Raw genomic sequence first — 16,681 nt, 5'->3', positions numbered from 1 at the left:
GTGAAAACAACCAAATGTCCATCAGCTGCTAAAGGGATGAACCAAGTGTGGTCAATGCATACGACGGAGTATCATCCAGCCGTGAAGAGGAACGAAGTCCTGCCGCATGCTACCATGTGGCTAAATCTTGAAAACGGCATGCTGGGAAATTCCCTGGCAAACCAGTGGTTAAGACTCTGCATTTTCATTGTGATCTTCTGCAAGTCCTGCGGGGAGGCCAAAAAAAGAAAAACCCCACAGTACACTAAATGAAAGATGCCAGATATAAAATGCCACATTAATTTGAAATGTCCTGAATTGGCAAATCCATGGTGACAGAAAGTAAATTCGTGGTTGCCAGGGGCAGGGGGGAGAAGGGACCACTTAATGTGTCTGGGATCTCCTTTGGGATGATGAAAAAGTTCTGGAACTAGATCGTGGTGATGGTTGCACAACACTGTGAGTGCACCAAATGTCACTAATAGTAACTCCTTTGTCTTGGGCACTTTACCACAATAAAACAAGTGAATGGAAGCGTTATAGCAGGAATGTGGGCTGGAAGTGGGAGGCTGGATGATGTCCCAAGTATGGTGTAGAATATTGGGTCTGTGCATTACTGAGGTCATACCAGAAGATATCAAGGAATTGCAGGGGCACTTTAAGAGGCCCCTTGGGGGAGGAAGGAAGAAATGTGGAAGCTGGAGGACTTTTATCACCGCAGGCGTTAGTGACCTTTTCGGATGGGGGGCAAACAAGGAGGTAAGGAGGGGACCCACACAGACCTCCAAATTTGGCACTCGGATAATACTGATTCTCAACTTTGTCATGAATTTGCTGGGTGGCTGACATTCTCAAGATAAGAAAATCAGGGAGCAACAGTGCAAGAGAGAAAAAAAAAAAAAAGACAAAAGTTTCTCGAGAGAGGCAGAGACGGACACTCAGCCAGACCGGGCCCTGGGCCCGGGGTGTGCCCTACAGCTGTAGGGGCGGGGTTGGATATTCCTGGAGTCGAAGAGCCGTCGTCTCTGGACAGGATGTGAGAGAGGAACTGGGGTCTCCAGTCACGGGAGCCGGCTGGGGCCGCAGAGGGAAGGGATCGCGGCTGCCAGTGAGTGAGTCCAGAGCTGGGGCCCCTAGACCGAGGGAGGAGAGGGCCGGGCGCAGGACTCCCGGGTCTCAGGGACTAGGGAGCCGGCGATCTGGACTTTGGGGTCCGAGGGAGGAGGGGACGGAACTCGCGGTCTGAGGGAGGAGGAGGAAGGAGGAGGAGGCGGGGCCGAAGTCTGAGCCAGGAATCTCAGCCTATCCAGGCTCTGTAACTAATTAACCAGCGCGGATCAAATTAGTGGGTGAAAGTTCATCGAGGAGGAGGGCCTTGTCATCCTCCCCGCGGGATCGAGCTCCTCCACCTGCAGCCGCGGGCGAGCGGGGTAGCCGAGCCGAGCCGGGCCTGGCCGGGCCGGGTCAGAGCTGCGGGAGGGGCGGGCCGGGGGTCCGGAGGAGTCACGTGCCCCCTCCCGCCCCAGGTCTCCCACTCAGGATGCGGCTTCCCCGGCCTCAGCCCTGGGGGCTCGGTCTGCTGCTCGTCCTCCTGCCTGGGGCGCTGAGCGCAGGTGAGGGGCTGCCGGGCACGAGGGAGGTGCCAGCCTCCGGGAAATGACCGAAATCCAAGATCCCCAGCTCGAGCAGGGGGACTTCCTTCTCGGCCGCATTTCGTCTGGTTTCCCACGATCTTTTCTCCCTCTGGCGGTCTGTCTGGAAAACACCTGTCCCCTTCTTCCTGGGACTTCCCCCACCCCACCCCGCCAGGGTCTGGCCCCTCTGTCTGGGGTGGGGGTCTTTTCTCTCCCGGGGTGTCTGTCCCATCTAGGTCCCCCGCCCCATCTGCTTTCTTCGCCGGCAGAGAACTATCGCTCGCTCCAGTACCACTTCACCGCCGTGTCGGCCCCCGCAGCGGGGACCCCTGCTTTCTGGGTTTCGGGCTGGCTGGGGCCCCAGCAGTACCTGAGCTACAATAATCTACGGGCGCAGGCTGAGCCCTACGGCGCGTGGGTCTGGGAAAGCCAGGTGTCCTGGTATTGGGAGAAAGAGACCATGGATCTGAGGAACCAGGAGACGCTCTTCCTCGAAGCGCTCCAAGCTTTAGGCGAAGGTGAGACGGGGACTTCCTGGGCGGGGAGCCTGGATCCCGGGTCTGAGGGAGGAGGGGACTGCGGACCCCTGCTCCCGGGCCGCTCATCCGTGTGTGGGCACCCCAGGCCCCTTCACCATGCAGGGCCTGTTGGGCTGCGAGTTGGGCCCTGACAATGTCTCGGTGCCGGTGGCCAAGTTTGCCCTGAACGGCGAGGAGTTCATGATGTTTGACCCCAAGCTGGGCATCTGGGATGGTGACTGGCCTGAGTCCCGGACTGTCAGTATCAAGTGGACGCAGCAGCCAGAGGCAGTCAACAAGGAGAAGACCTTCCTCCTCTACTCCTGCCCACACCGGCTGCTGGGGCATCTGGAGAGGGGCCGGGGCAACCTGGAGTGGAAAGGTGAGCAACCCCTGATCACTGCAGGCCCCCTCCATTCCCAGGGCCTCATCCTCTTCCCCAGCCTCTCCCCGTCGGCGCCCCTGACTCCAGTCCACCCTGCTCGCCCACAATCACGTCTCTGAGGGTCTTCCTCCACCCCTTGTGGTCCCCAGCCCCTCTCCTGCACACAGCCCTCCCTGGCTCCCAGAGCCTTCGGGGCACGGCTCAGGCCCCTGGCATTGCGATCCCACGTGGCATGGCCTCTGCCCCTCACCTCAGCCTCGCCTGTCTCCATCTGCCCCACTCAGCCAGACACAGTCACCCAGAGCCCCCTGAGCTCGCCCCAGCCCTCCCATTTCTCCACCTTTGCCAGTTTCTCTGGTGCCAGAGGCCACTGGTGTCAGGTTCCACTCTGGCCCTGAGGTTTTTCTCTCGCCTCCTTCAGACGCCCGCAGGACCTTATGTGACCTCCATTCCATCCATCACGTGTCACTCTGAGCTATAATTACAGGCATGTCTAGGGAATTCAAGGGCTGCAGTTTAGAGCTCTTTGTCCGCAGCCTCTGCAACATTGAGTTTCCTGCTTCTATCTCGGCCTCTCCTCCACCCAGGAGTCAGGTGAATGTTTTAAAACATAAATGAGCTCCCATCCCACCCATGCTTAAAACCAGACCACAGATTCACGCTAATCTTGGATAAAAATCCAAACTCGCCTCCGAGGCCTGCAAGCCCTGCATGGTCTGGCTGCTTTCCACCACTGTAATTTCACAATGCCCCCAGTGACACTGGACTTCTCCCTTTCCTCCAGTATGTCAGGTTCTTTCCTCCCTCAGGGCCTTTGCACCAGCTGTTCCTGCTGCCTTTTTTTTTTTTTTTTTTTAATTAATTTACTTTTGGCTGTGTCAGGTCATCATTGTGGCAACACTGCAGGCTTCTCTCTAGCTGTGGTGCCCAGATGCAGTTGCCTCACGGCATGTGGGATCTTAGTTCTCGGAGCAGGGATCAAACCCCTGTCCCCTGCATTACAAGGTGGATTCTTCATCTCTGGACCACCAGAGTAGTCCCCAGTGTTCCCTTTGCTTTTGATGCTCTTTCTTGGGCTCCGGCCAGGACTGGGTCCTTCTCATGCTAAAGGTTTGACCTTGAATGTCCACTCTTCAGTAGGGCCCTCCCTGGCTAAAGGGTGCCCCCCAGTCGTACCCCCATTATTGTCTCTCATGCCCCTGTTTTTTGTCCATTCATTCATTATAGCATCTTTCATTTTTTGTTGTTTTTTTTCTTGAGGTGTGACTTACCTATCTAAAGTACACTGCTCAGGGACTGTCCTGGTGGTTCAGTGGTTAAGACTCTGAGCTCCCAATGCAGGAGGCAAGGGTTCAATCCCTGGTCAGGGAAGTAGACCCACATGCCACACAGTGTGGCCAAAAAAAAAAGTACATGGCTCAATTTTTTTTTTTTTGGCTGTGCTACTCAGGGATCAAACCTGTGCCTCCTGCATTGGAAGCACAGTCTTAACCACTGGCCACTAGGAAAGTCCCTGAACCTGGAATTTATCTGTCAAGAAGTTTTATATTATGGATTAAAATTTTTAAATAGTTATAGGACCACTACTCAATTGTAAAATTTCTTCTTGTGTCTGTTCGGGAACATTGTGTCTCTCAGGAATTTGTCAGGTTCATTTAAATTTCAAGTGTGCTGGCTTGAAATTTTTCATATCCTCTATCTATTGAATGACTGTAGGGCCTGTCTTATTTTCCCTCACCACACTTTCATAGCCTGTTTCCCTTTCATTTATTTTAAAAATATTTATTTTTGGCTGTGTCTGGCCTTAGTTGTGGATCTTCCCTTGTGTGCTCGGGGTCTTCATTTTGACGAGTGGGCTTCTCTCTAATTGTAGGGCATGGGCTCGGTAGTTGCAGTGCTCAGGCTTAGTTGTCCTGCAGCATGTTGGATCTTAGTTCCCCAACCAGGGATCGAACCCATGTCTCCTGCATTGGAAGGCAAATTCTTAATCACTGGACCACCAGCAAAGTCCTCCCTTTCATTTACATATACACAAATATTCATTTCTCTGGTAGCTCAGAGAATCTGGTGGTAAAAAATCTGCCTGCAATGCAGGAGACCTGGGTTCTTTGCCTGGGTTGGGAAGATCCCGTAGGGAAGGGAGTGGCTACTTCCGTATTCTTGCCTGGAGAGTCCCATGGACAGAGGAGCCTGATGGGCTACAGTCCATGGGGTCACAGAGAGTTGGACACGACTGAGCAACTAACACACTCCTCTCATTAGAACACAAGCTCCATGAGGACAGGGACTTTTGTCTCTCTTGTTCACTGCTGTATCTCTAGTGTCTGGAAGAGTGCCTGGCACATCCCATGGTAGATGCGTGTGTCATTGTAGGAAGGACTGGAAGAGAGATGGGTACCCTTGTGGTGGGCAGGTTGGATATCAGTACCCCTAAGAAGGCCTTTCCCCCTTTATCGTTATGTTCTCTAGGCTCAGGACAGCATAGTGCACGATCAGGTGTAGTATGGGGGCTTCCCAGGTGGCACAGTGGTAAAGAATCCACCTGCCAATGTAGGAGATGCAAGAGACGCAGGTTCGATCCCTGGGTCCGGAAGATCCCCTGGAGTAGGAAATGGCAACCTGCTCCAGTATTCTTGCCTGGAGAGTCCCATAGACAGAGGAACCTGGTGGACTACAGTCCATGAGGTCACAAAGAGTCAGACACGACTGAGCGACTGAGCACACAGCACAGAGCAGCACACGGCACATGGTGAGACCTGCTGGGTAGACGGGGAGGAATGGAGGCCTCTCTCCATCTCTGCGCAACTCTGGGCCTGGTCCTGGGGGGTCCCTGGGCCTGGGGCTTAGGCCTGTCTGCCTGTTCGTCTGCAGAGCCACCCTCCATGCGCCTGAAGGCCCGACCCGGCAGTCCCGGCTTCTCTGTGCTCACCTGCAGCGCCTTCTCCTTCTACCCACCTGAGCTGAAGCTGCGCTTCCTGCGGAACGGGCTGGCCATTGGCTCTGGTGAGATAGACATGGGCCCCAACGGCGACGGCTCCTTCTACGCCTGGTCATCACTCACAGTCAAGAGTGGCGACGAGCACCACTACCGCTGCGTGGTGCAGCACGCGGGGCTGGCCCAGCCCCTCACGGTGGAGCTGGGTGAGGTCCTCCTGGGGAACTGTGCTCCCGACTTCCGGTTGTCTTTTCTCCCTCTGCTGCAGCAACCCTTCCTGAGTCTGACTGCTTTCTGCCCCACCGCTGCCAGTTCGTCCAAAGCCTGACAGCCTCTTGTCCTGCGTTGCTTGCCTCCCCACGTCTGAGTGCCTTCCGTCCTGGTGCTGCTGGCCTCGTTGATTCTGGCCACTCGTTAACTGCTATGGGACGTCCTCCCTAAGTCTGACCACCTTCCGTCCTGCTGCTGCTAGTCTTCAGGGAGTCTGACCATTCGTTGTCTGCTGCTGCCAGGCCTCTATGAGTCTGATGTTTTACTGCTCTGTGCCCACCCCTCCTCTCCAAGTTGGAACACCGCCCACTCTGCTGCTACAGGTCCCTTGACCAGAGTGATTGAGACCCCTCTTGCTACAGCTGGTTCTTATATCCAACCTGGGGGCTTTCTAGATCTAGAACATCCTGGGAGTGGCCTTCCCTTTACCCACACCCACTCCCCACAACCTGGTGCTGGGATCTCTGGGGTTGGGAGGGACTGCGAACCCCCCGTCCCCTGTCCTGACTCAGATGTGGCGGAGGGTCCCTTAAATATGTCACAACATTGTCTGACTGCAGAATCACCAGCCAGGACCTCGGTGCCAGTGGTGGGGATCGTCATCGGCTTATTCCTGCTCCTGACAGTGGCTGCAGGAGGAGCTCTCCTGTGGAGAAGGATGAGGAAGGGGCTGCCAGGTGTGGGACAGGAAGAGGGAGGTGCCTCAGAGAGAGGGGTAGAGACCCCCTCCAAAATAGGGAGATTCATTCCTGCAGGGACAGAGGGGGACAGAGACCCAGAGAGAGATGGGGAGAAAGAAAACTGGAGGGGAGAAAGAGATTCAGAGGGGGATAGAAATCCATAGAGTAGGACAGAGACTGAAAAAGACACAGACACACACAAACAACACACACCACACACACACATACACACACACACGTGGGGAGGGGCAGGCAGAGACTTGGAGGATTTCAAAGTTTCTAATGATCTCCCCTGTCCCTCTTTTCTCAGCTCCTTGGATCTCTTTCCGTGGGGAGGATGTAGGGGCCCTCCTGCCCACTCCCGGCCTGTCCAAGGATGGTGAATCTTAGGATAAAAATGCATTCCCAGCAACTGCCGATCATCCCCCATCCTGGCTGTTACCAGCTAATGTCCTCAGGTCCTTTTCATGCTGTGAGACCTCCGGGAATCCTGGTATTTTTGAGCCTCCGGAAGGAGCCCGATGTCCTCCCTCTGGATTTCTCCTCCTGTGATCTGCCTCAGATCCCCCTCCTGATATATATGGTTCTTTTCCAGCTCCACATATAACATGGGTTTGGGCCCGAATCGTTGTGTTCTCATCGTTTCGACTTTTTTAGGGAATTGCGAGGGGGGATAAATGGTGTAAGCCTTGGGCTTCAAATCTCTCCTGAGGCTAACTTGTTGCCATGGTGGAATTTGCCAACTTTATATACCAAGTCATGTATTTTTAATGAATAAATTTCACAAATATTTACTGGATGTTTGTGCCAGGCATTTTGAGGAATTCTTGGCTGGAGTCTGATCTGACTTCTTGGTGTAGCAGAAGAGGTGTTCCCTCCTTGAGGGAAAGGAAAGCCTCCTCTGGCTCCTAGGTTCCCTTCCTAAAACCTGCGGACAAAGGGAAAGAGATAAAAATACATCTCCCGTGAGGCTTTGAAGCTAGAGCAACTGGAGGTGGTCGGGCAGGGCGCCCCGACGCCTGCCGGGAGTTGTAGTTCCCCCGGCCGTGTCTCTCCGGAGTTGCCCACTTCGCCGTCACCGGGAAGGGGCGGGGCCGAGCCTCGCGGGGCCGCGCTTTCCTTTGTGGACGTGGCGAGGGGCGCCCTTGGTCCGCCCTACTCTCCTTGACCCCGCCCCGTAAGGTCCTCAAGAGCGCTCATTGGCTGGGGGGCGGGGCCTCTGCACTTCAGGAGGCGGGGCCTGACTGGAGAGCCGCCAAATTGGGCATCTTTTTGGAGAACGCAGGGTGGAACGTAGAGAGCGAAGTGAAGCTATCTGACCCGGTAAAGGGAGGCGGAGGCGGGTGGCCTGTCCAGGGAGGACGGTTTGGGTCCGCTTGGGTGGAGGATTGGGGACCAGGCTGAAAGCGATGCCCGGGAACCTGCAAGATTTCTCTCTGGCCACGACCCTGCCCTGAACTACGCGTGGGAAGTGCGCCACGTCTCCCGCTTGAATCCTACCCTCTTGGGGTACTTCTCTGGGACTTCCTCAGAGGATTCAGTCCCCACAGCTGGTTAACCTCTGAGAATCCTGCCTTCCTTTCCCCCTTCCTGTCCCTTCTTGAGGCCCAAACTTTGCAACCAGCTACCAGCACTCTGTCCTGTCCTGGATCCCCCCTCCACCCCCCACCCCACACCCCGTCCCATCCCTCCCATCCCCTCTCTGTCCTTTCCTCTGTGACCCTGACTCCTAGCCTCCGCCACTCCTCAGGGACTGATGATGTGGCCACCCTCACTTCTGCTGCTGCTGTTACTGCTCAGGCGTGGAGCCCAGGGGAAGCCATCTCCTGACGCCGGCCCTCATGGCCAGGGGAGGGTGCACCACGCGGCCCCCCTGAGCGAAGCCCCTCATGATGACTCTCACGGGAACTTCCAATACGATCATGAGGCTTTTCTGGGACGAGAAGTGGCCAAGGAATTTGACCAACTCACTCCAGAGGAAAGTCAAGCTCGTCTGGGGTAGGAGAGAGATGGAGGGGAAGGAGGATAGTAATTTTCAAGAGGGAGGTTAGGGGAGCCTTCAGTGAGAAGGTGATATTTGAGCCACGTGGGTATATGGGGGAATAACATTCAGGCAGAGGGAACTGTAAGTGCAAAGGCCCTGAGGCAGGAGGGGGAATGATGTGCCTGGTGTATCTGAAAAAGGGAGAGGTCTATGTGACTGGAACCCAGTGAGCAGAGGGAGAAAGTAGGAGGTAGTAGCAGAGAGAAGAGAGAGAGATCAGGTTGTGCAGGGCCTTTGGGGCCCCAGTGAGATGAGAGCTATGGAATGGCTCTGAAGGAGGAGGTGAGCCAACTTTGATTTTAATAGGATCCCTCTGGTTGCCATGCAGGGAACAGACTATAGGGAGCAAGAAGTAGAGAGCCCATTGAGGAAGGGACTGCAGTCTTCCAGGTGGGAGATAAGAGACCAGGGTATCCTGACTCAGGGTGGAGATAGCCGTAGTGGTCAGCTATGCTGACTGGAATGTTGTGCATGGATGGAGTTGGATGAAGTAGGCAAATGCGTTTGTGGTCGCGCTTACTACAATGCCCAGCACCGTTCAAAGGGCTTACCAGGCTTAACTCATTTAATCCCAACATCCTCAGTCTGAGGTATGTTCTATTATGTATTCCCATTTTACAGAGGGGGAAACTAAAGCACAGAGAGGTTATATGACGTGTCCACAGTCACACGGCCAGCAAGAAGAGGCAGCAGGATTTGAATCTTAATGTCTGGCTCTAGAGTCCGAGCTCTTAACCACAGCTCGAACCTCTGGGTAGCCGGAGCAGAGCAGAGACAACATAACGCTGGAGGGACGGGTCAGCGACCTAGGCAGGGCTATCTCAAATTGGATTCTGGGGACTGGGTCAAGGGGCTTTGGGATGGAGACAGGAAGAAGGGCTCCGTCAGCGGTCGGGCGAGGACACAGACCAATGACGGGACGTTACCAGGGATGGGACTTGGGAACCGACAGGCGTGGCCTGAGAGAAGGGGCATGAGGTGGTGGCCTAAAGGGGCTTGACCTGAGACAGAGAGGTGTGCAGGATCAGGCTGGAGTTCGGAGAGGAGTGGATGAAGGCCGAGCCCGCCGTGTTGGGGGTGACAGTCATAGGGCAAAGCCTGATAACGGCTAGGAAAAACCAGGCGCAAGAGGAGCATACCTCGGGACTGCAGGGCTATTGGCCTGAGATAGACCCGCGCGGCCAGGGAGGGGGCGGGGAAGAGGGCGGAGCTAGAGGGGCTAGCGGGCCAGGAGATTGGCGGAGCCAGGGAAGGGGGCGGGCCAGAGACGGGGAGCGGTCCGGACCGCGTGTTGCCGTGGCAGTCGGAGTTCAGAGTGAATCTTGGGACAGGGAGTCTGCGGGCGATGGGCGCGGTGTGATTCCCTGCCCTCCGTCCCCTCCCAGCTCTTTCAAGTGAGAGATGGAACGTGCGCAGGGTTGAGAGGTGGGGCCAAAGTGGAGGGTTGGACCTGGATTGTCATGGGTCCTTCCCCCACGCCGGCTAGTTGTAGAGCGGAGCGCCAGCCACAGGCCCGCTGCATCTCGGCAGAGAGGTTATCGCCTTTGGGAGCGGAGCCTGGATTGAGAGGGCGGAGCCCTAAGATGGGAGTGGTCCTGGGATTGACAGACTCCTCCCCCCGGTTTGCCGGCGGGGACAGCATTTTCAGTCCTATATGGGGTTGTGTCTCCAGTGTCTAGAAGAAGGCGGGACCCGGGGTGGGCGGGGTCCGAGACTGACGTGCGCCCACTCCGGCTCGCAGGCGCATCGTGGACCGCATGGACCGCGCCGGGGACGGGGATGGCTGGGTGTCGCTGGCCGAGCTCCGCTCGTGGATTGCACACACGCAGCAGCGGCACATACGGGACTCAGTGAGCGCGGCCTGGAACACGTACGACACAGACCGCGACGGGCGTGTGGGTTGGGAGGAGCTGCGCAACGCCACCTACGGCCACTATGAGCCGGGTACGCGGCGAGAAGCGACCCCTGGTCCCCTCACACACCGTGACCCCGACATTTGTGACACCTTCATCCTGAGAACCTCAAGCCACGTTAACCAGATCCCTAACCTTTGACTTCTGACCCTTGACCAGGGCCCACCCCCAATCCCTGATCTCTGGTTTCTCATTCTGACATCCACTGGGGACCTCAGTTTCTTGACCAGGGACATCTAACCGCCGGAGCCCTATCAACCTGACCTTTGACCTCTGACTTCTCATCCTGAGAACCCCAAAGCCATTTCCTCTGCCTCTGCCTCTGAATTTCCGCCTATCATCACCAGGCCCAAGAGCCCAACATGGCTCTTATCCTCTGACACCTGAACCCTCACCCCAGCCCCCCTCCAGACTTCTTCACATACCCTCAGGGGTATCGTTCCACACTCAGAGCTGACCCTGACCTTCCTTTGCTCACAGTCTCCCATGACTCCCCAGGGTCCTCAGGCTCACCCAACCTCAGCCCCACATCAGCCCCACCTCAGCCAACCTTCCACTTTCAATTTTCTGCATTTTCTGTCCCAGCTAAATGGATCTTCTGCAGTTCCCCTGAACTCACCATGCTCTGCAAACCTCTGTACTCTGCACATATCATTTCCTTTGCTGAAAATGCTCTTCCCTTCCTCTGTTCCCAGCAAGCTGAGTCAGTAAACTGCACCAGAGTGTGACTTCAGGGCCCAGAGGGCCAGTGTCAACTCACAGTCCATCCTTCCTGACTGCATAACCTTGGGCAAGTGATTTCCTCTCTCTGAGAGTCAGTTTTCTTCATAAAGTGAGGACAAACAAGATAACTCACTGTAGTCGCTTCTTGGGAGAATGAATTGCAGTTTGTAGATAAAGAGCTTAGCACATCATCAGGTCTCACTACAAGGTTAATTACTGTTAATTATTATTAATCGGTGGAGGTCTCCCTGCCGTGATTCCCCTGAGTTAGATCCCTCTATCTTAAAGCCCAGTCCACCAAAACCCCTCCTTCCCCAGGTGAAGAATTTCATGATGTGGAGGATGCGGAGACTTACAAGAAGATGCTGGCTCGGGACGAGCGGCGTTTCCGGGTGGCTGACCAGGATGGGGACTCAATGGCCACTCGGGAGGAGCTGACGGCCTTCTTGCACCCTGAGGAGTTCCCTCACATGCGGGACATTGTGATTGCTGTGAGTGGGGCCTGAGGAATCCGGCTTCTTACCTCCCTTCCCGGGACCTAGGCTTCTGACGCCAAGACTTGCGTCCCAGCGTTTACCTTGGGGGCCCCAGTGCCCACCCTCCACCCCCTAGTGTCTAATATCTCCTAATCTGGCCTCTCCCTTACTTTTCTTTTTTTAATATTTATTTATTTATTTGGCTACACTGGGTCTTTGTTGCTGCACATGGGATCTTTAGTTGTGTCCTGAAAACTCTTGGTTGTGGTATGTGGGATCCCATTCCCCGACCAGGGATTGGATGCATGTCCCCTGCATTGGGAGCATGGATTTTTGGCCACTGGGCCACCAGAGAAGTCCCTGGCCTCCCCCTTTCTGTGCTCACATTTGGGATCCAAGCACCCAGGCTACCTTCAGAAAATCACCCCCCTCCATAACTGCCTTAGAGGAGACCCTGTCCAAGCTGAATCCCAGGAAAATTCCGACCCTAGACATGGAGTGTCCACTCTGAGGCCATTTCTGCTTGCCCCCCATCTTCTATTATTTTATGATTTTTTTTTTTTTTGCCAACTCTGTCTGTATTCTAGAGTGACAGGATTTTTTTTTTCTCTTCTCCCTCTTTTTTTTTTCCGCTAGACTTTAATCTCTAGAGCCATTTTAGGTTCATAGCAAAGTTGAATGGAAAGTCCAGACATTTCCCCTGTCCCCCTGCCCATGCTAGGGGTAGTTAAATTCTTCCACCTGTTCCACCTGGTGGGGGTTTCAGTATCTTTATTACATTAGACATCTCAAAGGATATTGCTCAGAATATTTTTTTAGTATTTATTTTTATGTATTGGGCTGCGCTGGGTCTTAGTTGTGGCATGCAAACTCTTTTTTTAAAATTAATTTATTACGTTTATATTTGGTGGTGCTGGGTCTTCAGTGCTGTGTAGACTTTTCTCTAGTTGCGGTGAGCAGGTCCATTGTCTGTTTGCGGTGAGCAGGCTTCTCATTGCTTCTCTTGTTGTGGAGCGTGGATGTGTGGGCTTCAGTTGTTGGGGCTCCCGGGCTCTAGGCAGGCAGATTCTTTACCACTGAGCCACCAGGGACACCCTCATGCAAACTCTTGGTTGTAGCATGTGGGATCTAGTTCCCCATCCAGGGATCGAACCCAGGTCCCCTGCATTGAGAGTGCAGAGTCTTGGCCCCTCGACCACCAGGGACGTCTCTATGGCTCAGAATATTATCTACAGCTCTTGAGAGGAACTTAACGACCAAACTCCTATTATTTTGTCCTGTTTGACTGCTTTCCTCTGTTTCTGCATTTTCTCAGCCCCGATGCCTCTTTCTCCCCAGGAAACCCTGGAGGATCTGGACAGGAACAAAGACGGCTACGTGCAAGTGGAGGAGTACATTGGTGAGTGGGCCAAACTCTCCCCCCGAGGATGCCTGTCCTCTCCCCAGCCAAGGGTAGCAGCTGATACGTATCAGCCGTTAGAACAAAGACCCTCTGGAGTGGAGGCTGCCAGAATCCATTCACCCGAACGCTCACGGAGCATCAGCTGTGGGTCAGGCCTGGGGGGCCTTTACCGATGATGTATACTTGCTGGGTTTGGGCACATTTTTTTTTAATTATGTATTTTTCTATTTATTTTTGGCGGTGCTGGGTCTTTGTGGCTGTGTAGACTTTTCTCTAGTTGCGGAGAGCGTGGGGGCTACTCTGTAGTTGCGGTGCACGAGCTTCCTATTGCGGTGGCTTCTCTTATTATCGAGCACAGGCTGTAGGGCATGGGGGCTTCACTAGCTGCGTCACAAAGGCTCTAGAGCTCAGGCTCAGTAAATGTGGTGCACAGGCTTAGTTTCCTCGGGGCATATGGGATCTTCCCAAATCGGGAATCAGACCTATGACTCCTGCACTGGCGAGCAGATTCTTTACCACTGAGCCACCAGGGAAGCCCTCCAGCAAATCTTGATCAAACACCCACTGGGTGCCAGGCCCAGAAAACATTTGTTGACTTCCTTTGGTGTGCCAGACCAGAAAAGCGTGTATCAAGCACCTACCGTGCGCCTCAGTTTCCTCATCTTGTAAATGGAGATAATAGACCACCTACCATGTAGGAGCTATATATATAGTCAACCCAAATGCCCATCAATGGATGAATGGGTAAACAGGAGGGGATCCAGCCAGGCCATGGAATACTGTTCAGCTGTAAAAAAGAATGAAGCACCATCCATATAACAATGTGGATCAACCTCGAGAACATCAGGCCAAGTGAAAGAAGCAGACATAAAAAGCCACATCGTACGTGATCCCATTTATCTGAAATGTCTAGAGTAGGAAAATCCATTGTGATAGAAATCAGATAATCGGTTTCCAGGGGGCTGGAGGGAGGGAGGAATAGGGAGTAACTCCCGAATGGGCACAGGTGTCTTTTGGGGAAATGAAGATGTTCTGGAACTAGAGGGAGGGGGTGACTGCACACTGAGAATGTGCTAAGTGTCACTAATGGTGAATCTTAGGTTGTCGGCTTTTTACACAATTCCAAGAAAAAAAAAAAGAACCCCATGTAACTTCCAGTTACTGTGGTCATCATTTCCCATAAGAAATGATGACTGGGACTTCTCTGGGGGTACAGTGGTTAGGACTGGGCGCTTTCACTTCCATGGCCACAGGTTCAGATCATGGTTGGGGAACTAAGATTCTGCAAGCCGTGAGGTGTGGCAGGAAAAAAGAAAAGCCTGAAGGTTAACTGGGTAATTGTGTGCCCAGCACCTGCTCCATTATTTTTTTCCCCTGCTTGCTCCATCTTTGATGACATCTCTAAGACAGCTCCCTGGTTCAAACCCTGAGGAGAAGAAAGCATTCTGTCCTAATTATGGTGGCTTTGTGTCTGGTATAAAAAAAGACTTGTCTGTTTGTAATGTCTTCCAGATCTATCTGTGGGCCCTTGGGGTGAAGGGTTTTGCAAACATTTACAAATGATTGCCACAAAGGAGGGGCTCCTAGAATCTTGAGGGATGTTCTGGATGTGGTGAGCTGTTCATAGTGTAGATTCAGAAGATCACCTATAAAAATTTTCACTCATTCCTCCTTCACATTCCTCCCCCACATGAGCACCTACCATGTGCCAAGCAGTGCACACTCTTGTGTCACGGGTGTATCAACCAAGTGGATGGATGATTCAATCAATCAAACGACCAATCCATCAGTGCAGTCAGTTTCAAGTGTAGCATAGGGATCACTGGAGAAGGGCATGGCAACCCACTCCAGTATTCTTGCCTGGAGAACCCCATGAACAGAGGAACCTGGTGGGCTACAGTCCATGGGGTCTCAAAGAGTCAGATACGACTGAAGCAACTTAGCACTCACAGCATGCATGCATAAGGGATCAGCTGTAAATCAGGTTTGTTCCTAATCAGATTTAAACAGAAGAGGAAATTAAGGCAAAGGACAGTGAAAGGCCCGGGATCCGGAAATGTCAGAACCAGGCTGGGAGGTCCCGGGAACCGCCCCTGATGTCACCCCCTCTCGCCCCCGACTCCCCCATCCCAGCTGACCTGTACACGGCGGAGCCCGGGGAGGAGGAGCCGGCCTGGGTGCAGACCGAGCGGGAGCAGTTCCGGGACTTCCGGGATCTGAACAAGGACGGGAAGCTGGACGGGAGTGAGGTGGGCCACTGGGTGCTGCCCCCCGCCCAGGACCAGCCCCTGGTGGAGGCCAACCACTTACTGCATGAGAGCGACACGGACAAGGTGCGCGGACGGGGCCAGCTGGCGGGTGGGTGGGATGCGCAGAAATGACCAAAACCCGGGCCTGGGGCTTTGGGGTTCTTGTTTGCAGAAAGGAAGAGGGACAGAAAATTTGAGATGGGGAGGGAGAAGAGGGGGGGACAGGGACTTAGAGGGCGATGGAGATCGGGAGGCCATCCTTAGTTTCAGGGACGAGCCTCCCGGATGGGGTCCATTGCCAGTCCCCTGACCTCTGACCCCCTCAGGACGGGCGTCTGAGCAAGGCTGAGATCCTGGGCAACTGGAACATGTTCGTGGGCAGCCAGGCCACCAACTACGGCGAGGATCTGACACGGCACCACGACGAGCTCTGAGGCCCATGAGCCCACTGCCGCCTCGTCGCCCCACGGGCTGACCTGGGGCGCCCCAGTGGCCAGGCCCCCACCTGTCCAGCCCTGCAGGAGGTGACACCGACCTCAGCGTCCCCCTGCCCCGGGCGCTCCACGGACTCACCACTGGGTCAACTTCTTTCCCTGAGACACTGCAGCCCCTCCCAGCTCCCCAAAGGGGCTCACAGGCCCAAATGATGAGATGAGGGATCACCCCTTTCTCACTGGCATAGTCTCCCAGCCCAGACCAAGGCCCCCCGACATCAGGCTCAGCCTCCAAAGGCCTCCACTAACCCCCCAGCTCCAAATCTGAGCCTCATCCCACACAACGGAGAAACACACCCCTGGGTGCCCTGAACTTGCCCCCAGCACCTGCCCAAAGGATGTCTCTTCTCTGCCAGGGAGGCAATAAAATCCAGTGCTGGGGCCTCAGCTGCGTGTCTCTCTGAAGGGAGGACAGGGGCCTCGGGGGCTGTGACTGGAAGAGGAACGTGTTGGGAGTTGGGGGACTGCTGTGGGCTGAAGGAAGGGACTAGGCATTTGAAGAGGGGGCTCTAGGGGTTGGGCAGGGTTTGAGGTTGTTCCTTAAATTATACATAATGACCCATCTCGGGGAACCCTGCCTCCCAGGTTATTGTTCGGTTGCTCAGTCGTGTCTGACTCTTTGCCACCCCATGGACTACAGCATGCCAGGCTTCCCTGTCCTTCACTGTCTCCCAGAGATTGCTCAAACTCATGTCTATTGAGTTGGTGATGCCATCCAACCATCTCATCCGCTATCATCTCCTTCTCCTGCCCTCAGTCTTTCCCAGCATCAGGGTCTTTTCTAGTGAGTCAGCTCTTTGCATCAGTGGCCAAAGTATTGGAGCTTCAGGTTCAGCATCAGTCCTTCCAATGAATATTCAAGATTCATTTCCTTTAGGACTGACTAGTTTGATCTCTTTGCAGTCCAAGGGACTCTCCAGAGTCTTCTCCAGCACCACATTTGGAAAGCATCAATTCCTCAGTGCTCAACCTTCTTTAT

General features: G+C 54.4%; 2 protein-coding genes across 4 annotated transcripts; both read left to right on the top strand.

Annotated features, from left to right (window-relative positions):
- The first annotated feature begins 934 nt into the window (after window positions 1-934).
- FCGRT (Fc gamma receptor and transporter) lies at window positions 935-7,200 on the top strand. 3 transcript variants are annotated; one of them, XM_070387340.1, is made up of 7 exons: window positions 935-1,087; window positions 1,506-1,592; window positions 1,883-2,131; window positions 2,238-2,513; window positions 5,388-5,657; window positions 6,282-6,398; window positions 6,712-7,200. In XM_070387340.1, exons 2-7 carry the CDS (start codon window positions 1,520-1,522, stop codon window positions 6,789-6,791), a joined length of 1,065 nt encoding a protein of 354 aa, XP_070243441.1. In that variant the 5' UTR covers window positions 935-1,087; window positions 1,506-1,519; the 3' UTR covers window positions 6,792-7,200. The 3 variants fall into 3 exon arrangements, with proteins under 3 accessions (XP_070243441.1, XP_005905056.2, XP_005905055.2); XM_005904993.3 differs by having other exon boundaries at window positions 942-1,091; XM_005904994.3 differs by lacking the exon at window positions 6,282-6,398 and having other exon boundaries at window positions 941-1,091.
- Window positions 7,201-7,584: 384 nt separating this feature from the next.
- RCN3 (reticulocalbin 3) lies at window positions 7,585-16,089 on the top strand. The gene is made up of 7 exons (XM_005904995.3): window positions 7,585-7,724; window positions 8,152-8,399; window positions 10,187-10,389; window positions 11,400-11,572; window positions 12,896-12,956; window positions 15,093-15,292; window positions 15,535-16,089. Exons 2-7 carry the CDS (start codon window positions 8,158-8,160, stop codon window positions 15,640-15,642), a joined length of 987 nt encoding a protein of 328 aa, XP_005905057.1. The 5' UTR covers window positions 7,585-7,724; window positions 8,152-8,157; the 3' UTR covers window positions 15,643-16,089.
- Window positions 16,090-16,681: the final 592 nt, after the last annotated feature.

This window comes from Bos mutus, chromosome 18, assembly GCF_027580195.1.
Source record: "Bos mutus isolate GX-2022 chromosome 18, NWIPB_WYAK_1.1, whole genome shotgun sequence".
In the NCBI taxonomy this organism is placed as follows: Eukaryota; Metazoa; Chordata; class Mammalia; order Artiodactyla; family Bovidae; genus Bos; species Bos mutus.
The sequence above is the reverse complement of the archived record's forward strand: the minus strand, read 5'-3'. Positions and strand labels throughout refer to the sequence as shown.